At 37.7% G+C, this 17031-nt stretch overlaps 1 protein-coding gene across 1 annotated transcript in view; it reads left to right on the top strand.

The window, feature by feature from the left end:
- Positions 1–13591, top strand: part of LOC139728742 (bone morphogenetic protein 1 homolog) — a 31965-nt gene extending 18374 nt beyond the window's left edge. The window contains exons 2-5 of the mRNA XM_071639681.1: positions 6812–6993; positions 8839–9013; positions 10886–11067; positions 13439–13591. Of these exons, the coding sequence (XP_071495782.1) occupies positions 6812–6993; positions 8839–9013; positions 10886–11067; positions 13439–13591 (692 nt within the window). The remainder of the gene's footprint in view (positions 1–6811; positions 6994–8838; positions 9014–10885; positions 11068–13438) is intronic.
- Positions 13592–17031: the final 3440 nt, after the last annotated feature.

Raw genomic sequence — 17031 nt, 5'->3', positions numbered from 1 at the left:
TTGCTTTATCACTAGAATTTTCATCTGAAACCGTGGAAAGACATAATTTTCGGAACGCATCGTTAACTTGTGAAGCTTGGCAACGCTTAGATGATGTTACAAAGCTCAATGGACCTTCCGGTACCCCCTTAAATATCCAGATAAGTGATTCAGGAAGCTCTGAATTCAACAAACCTTATTTCGTTGGTGTTTTGTCTTTGTTATTATCAAATATACTTACTACGTAATAGCTGTCAACGCATGCTGACGTTAATGACCGATTTACATGTCTTTTAAGACCACTGTGCCGAGTTTTAGACATACTTTAACGGAATTATTTCATATCCTGCAAAAAAAAAAAAAAAAATGCCCGTTATGACATAATGACTTGTCTGACAGTTTCCGTACCTATAACTTGCCCTCCTTGTAACTGCACTCACATTCCGTGTTTGGAAATCAAATAGAAGGAAAAACAAATATAAAGTCAAATATATTTTTCAAGACCGTATAAACTTTTTCAAATTGATAAAATATATACTGGAGTGTACACGGCGCAGATGTTTTTAATCTTCCTCGTTTTGATGAAAATTCTAATAAACAGATATAGGCTCTCTGATGAATTGCTTCGAAATTGATTATCTTAATTAAATTACAATATCCTTGTTTTGATGTTATTTTTGAATATTTATTATTACTATACACAATATTGGTGTTTATATGGCGCTCTTACAATGAGGGGATATGTATCACAGCGCTTCACAAAGCCATCTTACATAATGGGAGGTAGGAGAAAAAAATACAACAGACAAAGAAGAATAAGTACGTAATGAATCAATCAGTTATTGAAAAGGAAAGTCTTCAACGTAATCGCGTGTGGCCTGTTCCACTGTGTTTTGTTGTTATTGGTGTTCTTAGGAATCTCACGGTTAGTATTGTCGTGGTTGATGTAAGAGATTTTGTAAGAAGTGCTCGATGGTCATCACCAATGGTTTGTCTAATGTTGTTGTTGTTGTTTTTTTTTTTGGAGGGGGTTCTTCAAGGATGAAATGTACTATGTCGAAATCACGAATCATAAATGTACGCATACGTTGTAATCGTGTGGCCAATGTGCAGAAAACGAACATCACTTTGCGCTTCTGACACTGATGCCTTCGCCGAAAGGGCTGTTCTGGGCACAGTTCATAATAAACATGAGACGAACAACACATTGACATCTACATAACAACTCGTCATTCCCGCCAAGCTTCGCGACGACGCGTCCTCATGAAAGTAAACCACATATCAGTAATCACATGGTTCATTCGTTCAGTTATACTATTTGCCACGTGCAACAAACATGTACTTTTGTTGTGGATATTCGTAGAGACTGGCCTCTCCTTGAATCTGCTACTTTCTTCAGATACTCTTCCTTCGAATCCTTGTCAAGATCAGTCGAGCTTGTATACACGCTGTCTTTTTTTTCGTACCAGCCAAGCTTGTAAATGCGCTTGAATATTTTTTTTTTCATGTATGATATCACTTACTTTGTCTTCAGTGTTAAACTGTTAACAATAATTCGTTTCCGTAAGATTCACCCTTAGCTATTAAGGCGATTCGTTTTATTTTTTCGCGATTAGGAAATTGTGTTACTGATTCCTCATTGTTTATACGTATTTCAATATGTTGCATTCGATATTTTCGCACTCTGTGTTGGCATGTAATCAGCCTTGCACTCTTCGCTAAATTAAAAAGACATACCATTATTGCTGACAAGAGGACAATTGTGTTACTTCAGGTTCCTAGCCAGATTTTTTTCTTTTTAATGAGGAGCTGCGTAGGTCAAGATAACGGACCTTTGATAACTGAGGCTCAATAGGGATAGGGTGTGTCAAGGGTCAATGGTAATCTCCACTTTTGATATAGTTACAAAATCATCATTCAAAAAAAGGGTATAAAGATTGCTAAATCGTGTCAGTTGTCACATATTTATCTGAGTGTGAGTCTTAAATGTGTACTAAAGCTTATGGAGCTTGATCAAACGGGGACGATGTTGGAAGGGAGTCCTCTTCTCATACGAGGGAGCTTTTACATTTAGAACTGAAATCTAACACCCAGGTTCACACTTTGATGGATTTTTTTCACAATTGTCAGTCAGAAATAATAAAAATTCATACAAGGTGACAGTGTAAGTGGCTAAATCATGGTATAATTTATTTGTCACCAAATGATCAGCTTATCTACGTATAATATTTGGTGTGAACTACCCTAAAGATCTATGGAGACGGACCGAAGGGAGGGTGTGGGAGGAGGTCCCCTTCCCACACGATTGAGCTTTTGCTGTTATAGAATTAAAATGATGGTAATATTTTCAAACATTTTAGCCCCAGAAGTAAGAAAATGTTAAACTCAGAAACAATTTGAATAACAAAATCGTGGCATCCGTCACCTCTTGAGCCACTGCGTGCGTCTTCTTACTCTGAGTTTATGGAGGCGAGGCGTACCTAAGGAGGAGTGTGTAGGAAGGAGTGTCTCCATTCCACATCTGGAAGCATTCCACTGTTGCACTATGTGATACACTATCTGTGGTGGAATGCAATCGGTTAAATGAATAAAGTAAGCAAGCTTGTACCCAGAATCAGAGGAAACGTGAATGTCGAAATCATTGTAAAGCTGTCACCTATATCCTCATATGCGTCTTCACTCATTATTATGTTTATGGAGGAGGAGAGAAGAGGAATGCCCCCCCCCCCCCACACACACGCCCACGTAAGAGACAAAGCTTTTGTATGTTTAGAATTAAGATTCCGTAAGATTCAGATTAAGATCTGCGAACAAGTTATAAAATACTTGGAACACCGTTGAATATTTCCCAAATTTTCAGTTATTTCGAGAAGGGAGGATTACCTTTTAGGCATTTTCCGAGGTGGATGTAAAAAAAGGAAAAAGACAAAGAATTTTAGGGTACCGTCTGATGCGTGCACGAAGGAGTTTTATTTTGTTTATCTGTCAGGTTACACATTTTTCGCTTTTGCTTTGTAGTATATAGGTTCCACATTATGCATATATTTATATTTGCTTATATTTGTTTATTTCCATTACAGATTCACTGTCTTGTGTTTAGCTTGTGTTGAAAAAAAAAAGAATACTAGTATTGTGTGAAATATGGATTATGGAACAATGAATGAATGAATAAAAAATTGCCTGCACGTGTCCTAACTGGTCTATACTTGCTCTCAATCTTGTCTGTGTCCTTATTCTAAGATTTCACTAAACTTTTCAGATGGTATTATTGCAAGGATAACTAGAAAGGCACTCTGAGAGCGCAGACCTCCGCCAAGCAGTCTCTTTTCACCAATGATCTTGCTGCTCTTCCATATAGATCAGTGATTTTCGTGATTTCCACTTTTAAATCGTTCGTTATTATTCTTACAAATTTGATATCTCCTGAAGTCTGCAAACAATTTTCTCTTAAAGAACCCGACGTACCACGGCATAATTTATAATAATTAAACGATCATTGTAGGTTGACAAAGCAAACACGTTACTGAATAGGCCTACATACTAGCGCGCTCACAGTTGTTTTTATCCGAGATTTCCCGGTTCCGGTTGTATACCGTGTCCGTTCAAATTGACTGGCACGAGCACGGCGTGCCGTGTTTGTGCTAGACGGTCTAGCATGAACTTGACGCCGTGTTCATTTTCTGTTCGTGCTGTGTTCACGCCGAATCGAGATTTAATATGGACAGTGGTTTGGGATGGACACGGCATGCCCCCAGAGGACGTGCCAGGTTTTTGTGGCTAATATGGAAGGGGTATTTTACAAAAACAAAACAAAACAACAACAACAACAACAACAACAACAAAACACTGTTTTACTTTGGGTCATGGAGACAATAAAGTAGGATTTCAGGAGCAATGCTAATAATCCTTGCATGACTATCGAAACCTAAACCTTCAATAGGACGAATATCGCTTCGATCGGCGACTTGCAAACCGGCTCTCTGGATCTCCTTCTCTACATCGGCAAGGGAAACGCTGGGGGAGGGTTCTCTCTGCCCCTGTAATTCTGAGTGATTCCGGTAAGAATGGTTGTAACCAGATTATCTTTATCTGTGACAATTAATGTACGTTTGATGATTGTTTTAGTTATGTTGCCCACGTATATTTGTCTACTATAGTGTGGTAATCTCTACAGTGCATATAAAAAAGTATGCAAGTCCTACTTAGGAGGGCTACTGTTTTATTGTCAGCTATGGAGAGCGCAATGTTAGTTGTACGAAAATGGGAACTCTTCTTCTTTCCATCGATACCTAATTGTGTTGACAAACGTCGTGCGTCACTAAGCACATGAACTTTAAAGACAACAATTTATAACAAATTGTACTTTTACCAAGTTTAGGTATTATTGTAAAGAAGCAATGTATGTCTCACTGCATGGATGAGGACTGTTAATGGAAGTGGTCAAATTATCAGGCCAGTTTGCACAACTGCAGCTTCATGTCTAGGGTTTCTTCTAACCCTTTATGATTAATATCCTTCAACATGGTCACGTTGTCGAATACTTGGTCGTAACCATACATGCTAACCCATTATACATTTTCTCTCTTCATATTCAATCTCAATCCTAATTCGTTCTATGCGTTGAATATGAACAGAGAAAATGGGCTGTGTGTGTTGGCCTGCCGCCTCTGTGGGTGTGACGAAGTTATCGGACAGGTGGTCATGTTAAAGGTTACAAACCATGAAATGTTAGGATAAACCATAAACACATTGCCAAAACCCTGAACACAAACCTACATTCTATAACAGGCAGGTCCATTTGGCCACTTTCATTGACAGATGTCATCCATGCAGTGAGACATGCATTCTTCCTTCCCGATAACACGCAACCTTGGAAAACGTGCAATTTGTCATTGACGTTGTCTTCAAAGTTAATGTGCTCAGTTATGCATGATATTAATTGTCAACATAACTAGGTATCAATGGAACAAGGAAGAGTTCTCCTATCCTTACAACCAACATTTCGCTCTCCATGCCGTCAATCCCTCGTTTGAGGCGAGTCCCCAACTGGGGCATACCCAAAGTGGGGTGCGTATATTTGTCGTTTGGGAGTTGGGAGTCGAAGGACTTGTCCATTGCAAATAAACTTTCTGCTCAGGCGTGACAAACCTGGAGGCCAAGCCAGGGTTTGATGACTCCAGCAGCTGTCGTATTACGTAAGAGCATGATAAGGATATCTGCCTGTGGCAGACCATTCAAAGTGAACTCAGTTTTCTCTATCCTTTCTAAAGTTTTCAATTTTATATTCTATTGAGAAATTCTATGGTCATCCATTTTACATTTCGAACGAAAAAAATTGACCCGTAAATAACGAAAATACAGGAATAAGAAGGAGAGCATTGCTAGTTTGCCGGTGCTGACAATGTGCTATTTGGCAGTGAGTTACAACGGGGAGGTGAGACTACCTCCCTGGTTACAATCAGCCTGCTGACTGGATCACTGAGAAAGCAGCTGTCGTATTACGTAAGAGCATGATAAGGATATCTGCCTGTGGCACACCATTCAAAGTGAACTCAATTTTCTCTATCCTTTCTAAAGTTTTCAATTTTATATTCTATTGAGAAATTCTATGGTCATCCATTTTACATTTCGAACGAAAAAAATCGACCCGTAAATAACGAAAATACAGGAATAAGAAGGAGAGCATTGCCAGTTTGCCGGTGCTGACAATGTGCTATTTGGCAGTGAGTTACAACGGGGAGGTGAGACTACCTCCCTGGTTACAATCAGCCTGCTGACTGGATCATTGAGAAAGAGAGAGAGAGGGAGAGAGAGAGAGAGAGAGAGAGAGAGAGGGGGGGGGGGAGAGCGAGGGGGAGAGAGGGAGGGAGAGGGGGGAGAGATGGGGGAGGGAGAAGGGGAGAGCAAAATGGAATGACAATAGTTCCGGTCACTACAGTACAGGCATGCTCTGTCTGCATACGCTGAATGTCTACACTCACACACACACACGTACACACACACACGCACCATGGAGCTACATGGCCCATGCCAAAACCAAAACAATCTCCTCCTCTCGCGGTGCCCCCCCCCCCTCCTGTGGCGCTGTGGCGATGACTGATGCTTAGATTAGGCCAGGGTCAAGAAACAGGTGTTTTATATCTTTGACTTTAAGTCATTGATTGCCAAGATATGCACTGGCATTATTTACTGGGGTGTAGCCTCTTCAAACGAGAGATTTGCGTCATGCATAGACGATAATTATTATGAAACAGTAGCCTTCCAAATTTGGATGACTTTTTTTTTTGATACGCACAGTATATCGGTTTGAAAATGTTTCTGTTTTAATATGCCTGTGGAAAGGGGGGGGGGGGGTGGGTTGGATAACAAGTTCGTGGACAGTCAAAGTTGGGGCCATTCCGTCCTCGTCCATTTAATGAGAATGCAAATCGGTAGACTCAAATGAAGCATTTAAAAATACTCTCATATTAGGCGGTCGCTTTTTTTCCATTGTTCTTTCTATGCTAATTCAATGGGCTTTCAATTTCGTTCAACTATCACGGAATAAGAAATCTACACTTAAAACTGACTGTATTCTATTCCCGTCTCCTAATCTTTATCCGTGTCCTCGTCTCATACTATTTCTTTAATTCATCCTGTCTGAGTTGCCTTGTCCGCTTCTGCTATAAGCAACTGCAAAACACATATTTCAGTAAAATATCTTGCTTTTAGTGTTGACAGTGATTGTGGTAGGGTGCTGAGTTACTCGCAAAAACAACATGGAGTCTAAAAAAAATAGCCTAACATACAATCTGTCCTATTGCTCTTTTGAATATCTACTTTTTTTCCGTAGGTTGTGGAGGTTATTTCAACGAGTCATCGGGCTCTTTCACTAGCCCAAATTATCCCAGCAACTACGACAATGGTGTGACGTGTGACTACCTTTTCTTTGCCGGTGACGGAGAGACCATTACAGTCACATTCGACGATTTCAGCCTCGAGATCTCTACAAACTGCAGATATGATAAAATCTCGGTATGTCTCAAACACACACACACACACACGCACACACACACACACAAACACACACAAACACACTTAAATTGATATATATTATATGAGACCATGCATTACAAAACGAACAAAAAGTCGCACCCATTGATTTTACTTGGGGATTAAAAAAAGGTCAAATGGGTCAACCGAATCAACCTTGAGTCTTTTAATATATTTTCTGAAACAACTATTCTTCTCCTACACAATCCTTCAGTTTGGGATCATAACATGAATGGGAAAGTGTGTTTTCAGTAGTTTTTCTATAACCTTTTTTGAAGGGAGAGTAGAAAATATCAGGTATGTCTTAGAGGCCCCTTTTCATTTCTTAAAATCCTTTTCATATTCTTTATTTTCAAGTCTTATAACTTTGAAAGGATCAGGCTATAAAGTGCTTTGAAAGTTGGTATTAATCATAAACATAATGTGTTGATAGAAAATACACAATTTCAGTCTAATCTGATAATCCCTTCATTGCTGTTGTTCCGGTGGTTTACATCCTCTATTTTGTCCCTTTCACTGCATAACTGGCACGACTTGGTAAGGATTAAGCGCATGGATAGACTCTGTACTTTAGAGCCTCTTTTCTCAGTTCCCACTTTTCCACTCTTTTTTTCAAGTATTTAGATTGAATTTGATTTGAGTTATACATCATTTTAAAGCTTACCGTCTGTTCTTTCACAATCTGTCCCTAACTACAGATCCCTGACTGGTATTTTTTTTCGTTGGTTTTTTGGTGCAGGGTCACATATTATGTATATATATAATTTATATATGTGACCCTGCACCTCAAAACAAACAAAAAGTCGCCAGACATGAATTTTCAGTTAAGACCATATTCTGAAAGAGCAGACTTTAAGCTTTAAAATGATGTATAATTCAAATTAAATGGACTCTCCTAACCTATCTAAATATTGGAAAGAAAGCACAAACTCAGGAAAAGTGTGAACTGAGAAAAGAGGCTCTGAAGTACAGTGTCTATTCAAGCGCTTAATCTTTACCAAACCGTGCTGGCTGTGCCATGAATGGGACAAAAAAAAAAAAAGGAAGTAAACCACCAGAGTAACAACAATGAAGGGATTATCAGCTTAAACTGCAATTAAGCATGCCTCATTAACACATTCTGTCCGTAATTAATGCCAACTTTCAAAGCAGTAGCACTATCCTTTCAAAAGTTATTAGAGTTGAAAGTGAAGAGTGTGGACAAGGTTTTTCAGAAATGAAAAAGGGATTCTAAAGACACACCTAATCACACTATTCTACCAAAAATGTTCGAGATAAACTGCTAAAGAAACACACTTTCCTGCCCGTTTTATGATAGCAAATTTTAGCATAATGTAAAAGAAGACCCGCTCTTTCAGAAAATATAAAAAAGTGAAGTTCGGCTAGGTTGACCCATTTCACTTATTTTCAGTCCTCGCGCACAATAAGTGTGTGCGACTTTATGTTCGTTTTGAGGTGCACGGTCATATATATATACGCATTTATATGTATATATATAATATATACATATATATATATATATATATATATATATATATAGAGAGAGAGAGAGAGAGAGAGAGAGAGCAAGAATAATAACGTCACAGTAGAGCAATGCATTAAACACCAATTGCCTTGATTTTAATTCAAAATATGAGTTTTCGGGGGCCCCCTTCGTCAGGAATGACAATGAATCAGTGCTAAGAACAACAATGACATTGATACCAATGAAACCGTTGATTTTTTTAAAATGACAAATGTCACCATAAGGACGATGTTGGTGATAGGTAGGATTACTGTTTCATATTGATATCGGTTTGTTGTACTCAATATCTTTATCTCTCCAAGATCTACGACGGATCTTCAGTAGCTGACCCTCTCCTGGGTCAGTGGTGCGGCACCGACAGCCCCGGGGTTGTGGTCGGGGTGAGACAGTCGCTGCTCATTCGATTCGAGAGCGACTTTTCCGTTAGCTTCCGTGGCTTCTCCGCATCCTACGTCATAGAACCTCCTGAAACTGGAGGTGAGATAAATAAATGAATAAACTAACAAAATGAATAAATGAATAAATGAATATATGAATAAATGAATAAAGGAATAAATGAATAAATGAATAAATGTATGAATGAATAGATGTACAAATATATGAGGTATATTATATTTGCATCGCTGCCAATCTCCATTAAATTGGACTGATGGTACAGTTCTCAATCTACACATACCACGCCATATGTATTCCACTACGGAGTAGTCCTGAGATCAGTGATAAAGTACTCAAAAACAAATATTGTCAAAACATGATTTTATGGGGGATCGAAAATTTCTCCTTTGGAAAGAAGTCCTCTCAAGCTACCTCCTTTACAGACGTATCTGCCCTATAGGTATCGCCCTGTGAACGTTTATGTATATATATATATATATATATATATATGCATTTATTGGATGCGTATGTACCGGTATATCTGTTTTTTTATCGAAAAAAAAAGTATTATCTCGTTAACATACAAACTTAGTAGTAAAATATGCTTTTTGGGCTTTTGTTAATCCAGTTCTTTATTAATCCCATATTAAAGACATAATCTCTCCAAAATTGCATTCAACGTTTACATTTTCTGAAATATATTATGCTTTTTATCAAAATTTCCCATAACTATGATCTATTCTGCATTTCCCCTAATGCTTGGAAAGAGCACTTATACAAACTCCATGCGCAAGTGTGTGTTTCTTTCGTTATGTTTATGATAAATCTGCCGATTCTTCGATATCACATATTATCTATCACTATATATGCTATCGCTTTTATTCTACTGCTACTGCTTGTGGTAATACAACCGCTGCAATTAAGACAACAATATTGCAAAGAGAAAAGCCACCTTTACTGGGAGTTGTATAGTATACAGGTTCAACCTGCCTTATATTTACGACGGTATTCTCTCCACTGACCGTTCATTGTGAGTTTGCTTCATTATTTGGGAATCTTTCAGCACAAAACCTGTCAAATCAATGGGATATTAAAGAGCTGAGATTTTGTCACAGCATGCTATCTTTTATGTCAGTTCTTGTGCTATGATATCATAAACATTTTGACTAATCTCTTTTTTCTGACGCCTAGAAACCAATGTGATTGTTATCAACAGATCAAGGGAAGATACGGACAGAAATCCAGTTCAATCATAACGTACTCTCTAAAAAATCTAGTGAAAATATTCATTCTTGAAGGAGGGAATACAAAAAAAAAGAGTGAATTTAGCTTTAAATTGAAGTAAATCTTGAGTGAAAATGTTCATTTTCACTCTTTTTTTATTAGGGATCCCTCGAAGATTTTGGAGTGATCCCTGAGGTCACTCTAAAACGAGTGAAAATTAAAATTTTCACTCAAAATTCACTCGAACTTCACTCTAAATTCACACTTTGTATTCACTCCTTCCGGATTGAATATTTTTACTCGTTTTTTGTTGTTGTTTCTTTAGAGAGTTGTATTATTTTACAACTCATGGAAATCAATGATAACTCTCCTTTACCAGCATATGTCTCTTCGTAAAAGTAAACTTACAATTCATTAATAGTCATAATCGGTTATGGATCGGAGTAATCGTTGATTACGCCCTTAATGGTAACTCTCGATTGCTAAGACGGGGCTCAGATGACATATCTTTACCCTACAAGTCAGGTGACGCATGTGCAATATCTCTCACATTAGAAATAAAAAATTGAAAAAAAAAAATAGGTGTAGTCATTAAGCAATAATGGGAGGGGCTTACGATAAGACTTAGATATGAATGGCTTCGATAACATACCGTACATTTGTATTATATCACTTAAAAGCAAACAAAATGATCAAGAGGAATCATTGTAAACACTGCCTTTGTCACTATTCTGATCGTTCCGGTTTCAGATTGCGGACATGTTTTCACTAAGTCAACTGGACAGTTTACCTCGCCAAACTTTCCGAGTAACTATGGCAACAACGAGAGGTGCTCATTCAAAATCGAGGCCGCCGCTGGCGAGACTGTCACACTCAGCTTTGACTCATTCGATCTGGAGAGTCACATTTCGTGTGCCTACGATGCTCTTGAGGTATTGTCCACATTCCTCCTTTCTTGCGGAAGAACTTCCGGACCAGTTAAATTTCTTTCTTTGAAAATAGTGAATTCTACGTGCATGGCAAGGAAAATTGTTATCAAATCCTTATACACTGCAAAAAGTCCGGTGTTAAATATGAAACACCGAGCTGGTCTTAAATTTCCGGTGCTCATTCATGGTGTTAAATTAACACCTCCGGGTGTCATTTCAAAATATAAAATTGTTTTTTTTTAACAGTTTCTTAGTTACTGCACTTCTTGTTAAATTTGAACTTCAACAAGACGATAAATTTAAGAATTTTCCGATAAAGTACTTGATTTTCGAAAAATTGTGAAAACACATTTACACCACAGTAACACCAGGTGGTGTGGTCTCCTATTGAAGCTGGACGGGTGTTATACCATTGAAATTAAGACCACCAATATCAAATCAACACCATGCGGTGTCATTATTGAATTAACTCTAGCGTAGTGTCAAAATTATCACCAGCCACAGTGTCAAATGAACACCACGAAAATTGGCACACACATTGCCTATCATGTAATCTAAAATACCATGAAGCTAATTTTTCAAAAAATTAGCATTTATGCTAAATTTTGCTAATCTATGCATAATGATGCATGAAATCAGACTACTTGGTATAAATCACAAAATAAAGCTCAAAATAGGCACGTTTTTTTTGTAAATATTCTTTTTAGTATCCTTAGCAAATGTATTTAAAAAAAAGTGATATCAGAAAAAAATTCTTAAGTATTTTATTGTTTTTTGGAATTTCTTATGTATTTCTTTGTTTTTTCGACTTTATGTTTTTCATTGTTTTATCAATGATATTTGTCCGCGACATCGCTCCGAACAAGAAAACATGTTATTCATTGATTTTAATCGATAAAACACCAAAATAATCATGCTTTTACGAAATTTGCCTGTAAGCACAGTTTGCATTGAAATTGTACACGAATTCACGTTTTTGAGCAATTTTTGGTCTGACATACATGTACATATTTATGCGTAACTTCGGAACCGCGCGCCCGGGCGTAGCAAATTTGGTATCAAAAGATGCGGGAGACTCGAAAGAAAAGAGTCATGAAACGTCGCAGCAATAGCTTTTTACAATTGCGATACATCGCCCCCCCCCCCCCCCCCGGCCTAGTTAGGGTTAAAGCTTTAAAATGGTGTATTACTTAATTCAAGGAAACTCTCCGAAGCTAACTAAACATTTGAAAGAAATGACTCACACTAAATAAAAGTGTAAACAAAAAATTAGAAAAGAACCTTTGAAAGGTAGGGTCTACATTCAAGCCTGTAACCTTATAAAACTGTGCTTTGGGCAATGGAGGTGAAAAAAATATATAGATTTCCTTTAAAAAAACACAAAAAACAAACAAACAACGAAGGAGTTATCAAATTAGGCTGAAACTGAGCTTGATCTATTAACACATTATTCTTTATAAATGGCTATTGCCAATTTCCAACGCAGCGGTTAGCATCATCTCTTCAAGTTATTTGACTTGGAAGTGAAGAATGATGTTTAAATGAAAAGGGACCTGTAAGACGTCGCTGGGGTGACAAAACCTCGTATCTCAAAAATGTCAAATGTTCAGGGGAGCAAAAAAACATGGCGGCCAAAGCACTATAGTGAATGGGAAAGCCTTTCCTTTGACATGTCATGGTGACCTCATTTTTGAAGTAAGACAGTTGGGTTTTGGCCAAGACATCACTTGACCCATTATTTGACCATTAAGCTTAAAAAAATTGACATTTTTGAGATACGAGGTCTTGTCACCCCAGCGACGAAGACCTACCTAATCACACTATTCTGCAAAGAAAGAAAGGAAGAGTTGTTCAAGAAAAAAAAAAGTACTTAAAGCACAATTCCTTAGTTTGGTTCATGATCAAAGACTTGAGAATTATGTAGCAGAAGAATTATTCTTTTATAAATTAATATAAAAACAAAGAAAAAAAATGACTAGGTTAACCTCCTTCAGCTATAGTCTAGGTTCCGGCGTGAAATCAGGGTGTATGACTTGTTGTTGGTTTGGTGATACACGGTCGCGTAATTGCTCCCTCTGGTTTACAACAAATTGTTCAAAAGGCAAATTTCAGTTATTGCTTTATCGCATACGTGTGAAATTGTCATAATAATATAGTTACCATTGTTTTTTATTTTAGATTTTGTTCATATCTGATGTATTTCTAGACATTATAGGTTATGTTTTGCATACTTCTCTTGCTTATTTCTACATTGAGGCTGAATGCACATCAATACGTGAAAGAAAAATAAACAAATATATCTGGAAAGGAGGGAAAAGGACATGTGCTGTAAAGGCACCCTTACCGGCATTTTTTACTCATGCAACTCTTCCAGATCAGGGACGGCAATGGTAACCTCCTCCAAAAAGCGTGTGGCTCAGGAGTCCCGGACCCTATCACATCGACCGATAACGGAATGATCGTCGAGTTTACGAGCGACAGTTCGATCACCCGTGGTGGATTTGAAGCTTCCTATATCAAGCAGTAGATAAATGCTTTGCTGTTGTTGTTGTTGTTTTTCCGCTCGTGTTTCTGTTTCTCAAACATGGGTAAGCATAAGCAGATTATTCCAGACAACCAACGGCGCAGATTGATAATATAATATACTAGTAGATGATATTTGTTGAGCAGTCAAAAGAAAGTCAATCAAATGTTGCATGAAATGCAATTTCCATGCTTTCTTGGTAACAACTGAAATACATTAACTGAAATTGAGGTAACCTAAAATACCGATGCCTCTCGGAGAGTTGGCGAAATTTTACATTTTGTGCTTGACTTCGTTTCACTGCAATACAGAGAAAGTGAATGCATCATTATTTCTTTGTTTTGTGTTAATTTTCCTAATTCATGAGAAACTTCTTTATTTCAGATAACAACCTAATGTGATTAAAACATTCTCCCTCAGAAAACATAATGGAACAGTCTCATTTATATCAATTCATCTTTGCCGTTATGAATAATTAATATTATGTATACCATATTTCTAGAGGACAACGGAATTAGACCTTATGAATCTTTATCAGGAGGATTTGTAAAATCCTCACAAGGTTTTGATGTGAGAGAGGTGAATTATAGAAGCAGAAATTGAAGAAAGGGCTATCTTGCAGACAACACAAAGCAAGACGCACACGTCCACCTGGTATAAACAGTCCTACGTGCTACGTGTCGGTGCGGTGTGATAAATCATCGGTGACATCTTCGGAATGTATAACATGACTTCATTCAAAATTATATTACATATATATATATATATATATATATATATATATATATATATATATGTATCGTATATCATCCGTTCATATATAGGCCAAGACAGGAAGTGTTAATAAGCAGAAAGAATCGACTTGCCTAATTTGGGCAGGTAGCTGTTCCTAATCTATTGTTATATTTTCGTGAAAGCGTGATGTGCACTCATTAGGCTCTCTACATGTAGGTCCTATATAGATGTGTGTGTGTGTGTGTGTGTGTGTGTGTGTGTGTGTCTGCGTATGTGTGTGTGTTTGAAACTACAAAAAACAATAATTTAGTATTATTGTTGTCTTACTTGACAGACTTAAAGGCTAAAATACGGGGTACAACAATTTTCTAACATCTTTAAGTAAATTCCTACTTTTTAGTCGTTGTAAGCAATTCAATTCACACACATATATATGATATAGTATACATACTATTATAAACAATGGTAATTTCAGAGGGGCGCACCGGACGTGCGCCCCCTCTTTTTTTTTTTTTTTTTTTGAACAATCGAAAAAAAAAATGGGGGGGGGGGGCATGCTTCCCCTTCAATTTTGTTAAGGCGCCTCCCCTTTATGCACTTCCTAGATCCGCCCCTGATTTACAAATATACAAGTGTGTGTGTGTGTGTGTGTGTGTGTGTGAGTGTCTGTGTGTATGTTACGTAGAAAGGTAAATGTGAAAAGTGAACATTATCAATGTCTTTTGATCCATTCGTATCAACACAGAATCTATAAATTTCAGGCACTCATTCGTAATGACGCCGATTCGAAAATTTAGTTTTGATAAGACAATAAATGACATATTTTACAGATACCTTTATCACACGCAAAATACAACTAAAATTTAGACAATACTACATGATACAAGTGACATCGACTTTATTATGGAATTGAAAAGTAGAATATGATTACAAACGTGTACTACTGTATGCCTTTTGGAAGATGCATTACTATAATATTATATCTCCACCATTGAAAGGAACAATATGAAGCATGCGAGCTTTCCATGATATTGACTAATTTGTTGGTAGACTTTACAAGTACGACAAAATTGCAGCGTTGCTCATTTCATAGGTTTCTCTTATTGCAGAAATAATCATTCACGAATGAAAGCTCGTCAAAAATGTGACAAGAAATATTCTTTTGTTTGAAATGAGTTGACCAGGATGAAATTTACTACATTGCAAGTGAAAACCAAGCTGAAATTCACCACCTTCCAAACGAAGCACAAACAAAGCTCCATGGTGTGGTATCTCTTGCTTGTCCCCTGACCAGTGGCGGATTCAGAGGGAGGCACACCGGGCGCAAGCACCCCCCCTTTTTTGTTAAAACAAAAGAAATTAAAAAAAATGAGGGGAGGGAGCATGCACCCTCCTTTAATTTTGTAAAGGCCTTCCCCCTTTACGGAATTCCTGGATCTGCCTCTATCAACTCTGATGATCTTTGTATTACAGTCTACCTTTCATTGTAAGGAATGAACAAGACTACCAGTTTTATAAGGAGGTAAAATCGGTGGACTCGTAACAACATTTCTCAGTACATTCCACTTTGACATTGATGAAAGTTTGCTGCCATCACTTCCTATCAGTGTTAAACTCAAAGATTAAACTTGATATTGATATGTTGTGTTTCATGTGTACATTTTTCATATTTACTTTTTGTTCTACATATTGCATTCCTTTGGTCCCAGTTTAAATCGCAGAGTTTGGAAGATGCCTTTAAAAAATATACCACAAACAAACAAACCCCATTCCATGAAAATACCTATGAAATATACTTCACAATTCTCTGTTGTGGTAAAATCAGCTTGTTATATACTATGCTGGATTGGAGTTACCTTTTGGGTGTGTCTCTGTAGTCTAGCTGCTGGTAGTGAAGTGAAGTATAAAGCATGCTGTCTTAACTGCAGGACTGTGGGTATATCACTGGCATTTCAATGTTCATTCAGGCCTGGGCATCTATTATTCAGTTATGCTGCACTGCCAGGCAGGGCTCCTATTCATTAGGGCACTGAGCTATCCTATTTACATAACACTCCTCCTTCATCAGATTGTTTGTTGATCATCCAAAATAAACAATAATTTCCCAACTAAAAGTAAGTGATTTGCATGCATAACTCAAAGATCCTCCTGGGAAAACATAACAAACAATCATTTTAATTAATGATTAACAAGCATTTGAGGCTTCAAAGGACCAGCTAGCATCTGCTCAAGTGCTTGCTCATTATGATGCAAATCTCCCTCTGTGTCTTGCATGTGATGCTTCACCATACGGGGTAGGAGCTGTCTTGTCCCACATCATGCCAGATGGAGAGGAACGTCCGATCGCTTTTGCATCTCGCACATTGACCAGCAGTGAGCGGAACTATGCACAGCTAGAGAAGGAAGCACTCTCATTGATATTTGGAGTAAAGAAGTTTCATCCATATATTTATGGACGACAGTTCACCCTTGTGACAGATCACAAACCGTTAGTAACGATACTTGGACCCAAGACAGGAGTTCCAACTATAGCGGCAGCTCGAATGCAGCGCTGGGCGCTGATCTTGTCAGCCTACAGCTATGACATCAAATACAAAGGCAGCACACATCACAAGAACGCTGATGGCCTGTCTAGACTTCCTATCAACGTGGATCATGCTGATAGCATAGAAGAGAACATTTTCCATTACACACATGTAAATGAACTG

This window comes from Diadema antillarum, unplaced genomic scaffold (genome assembly GCF_040938485.1).
Source record: "Diadema antillarum isolate AM-2024a unplaced genomic scaffold, OU_Dant_1.0 seq00000195_RagTag, whole genome shotgun sequence".
Classification (NCBI taxonomy): Eukaryota; Metazoa; Echinodermata; class Echinoidea; order Diadematoida; family Diadematidae; genus Diadema; species Diadema antillarum.
The sequence above is the reverse complement of the archived record's forward strand: the minus strand, read 5'-3'. Positions and strand labels throughout refer to the sequence as shown.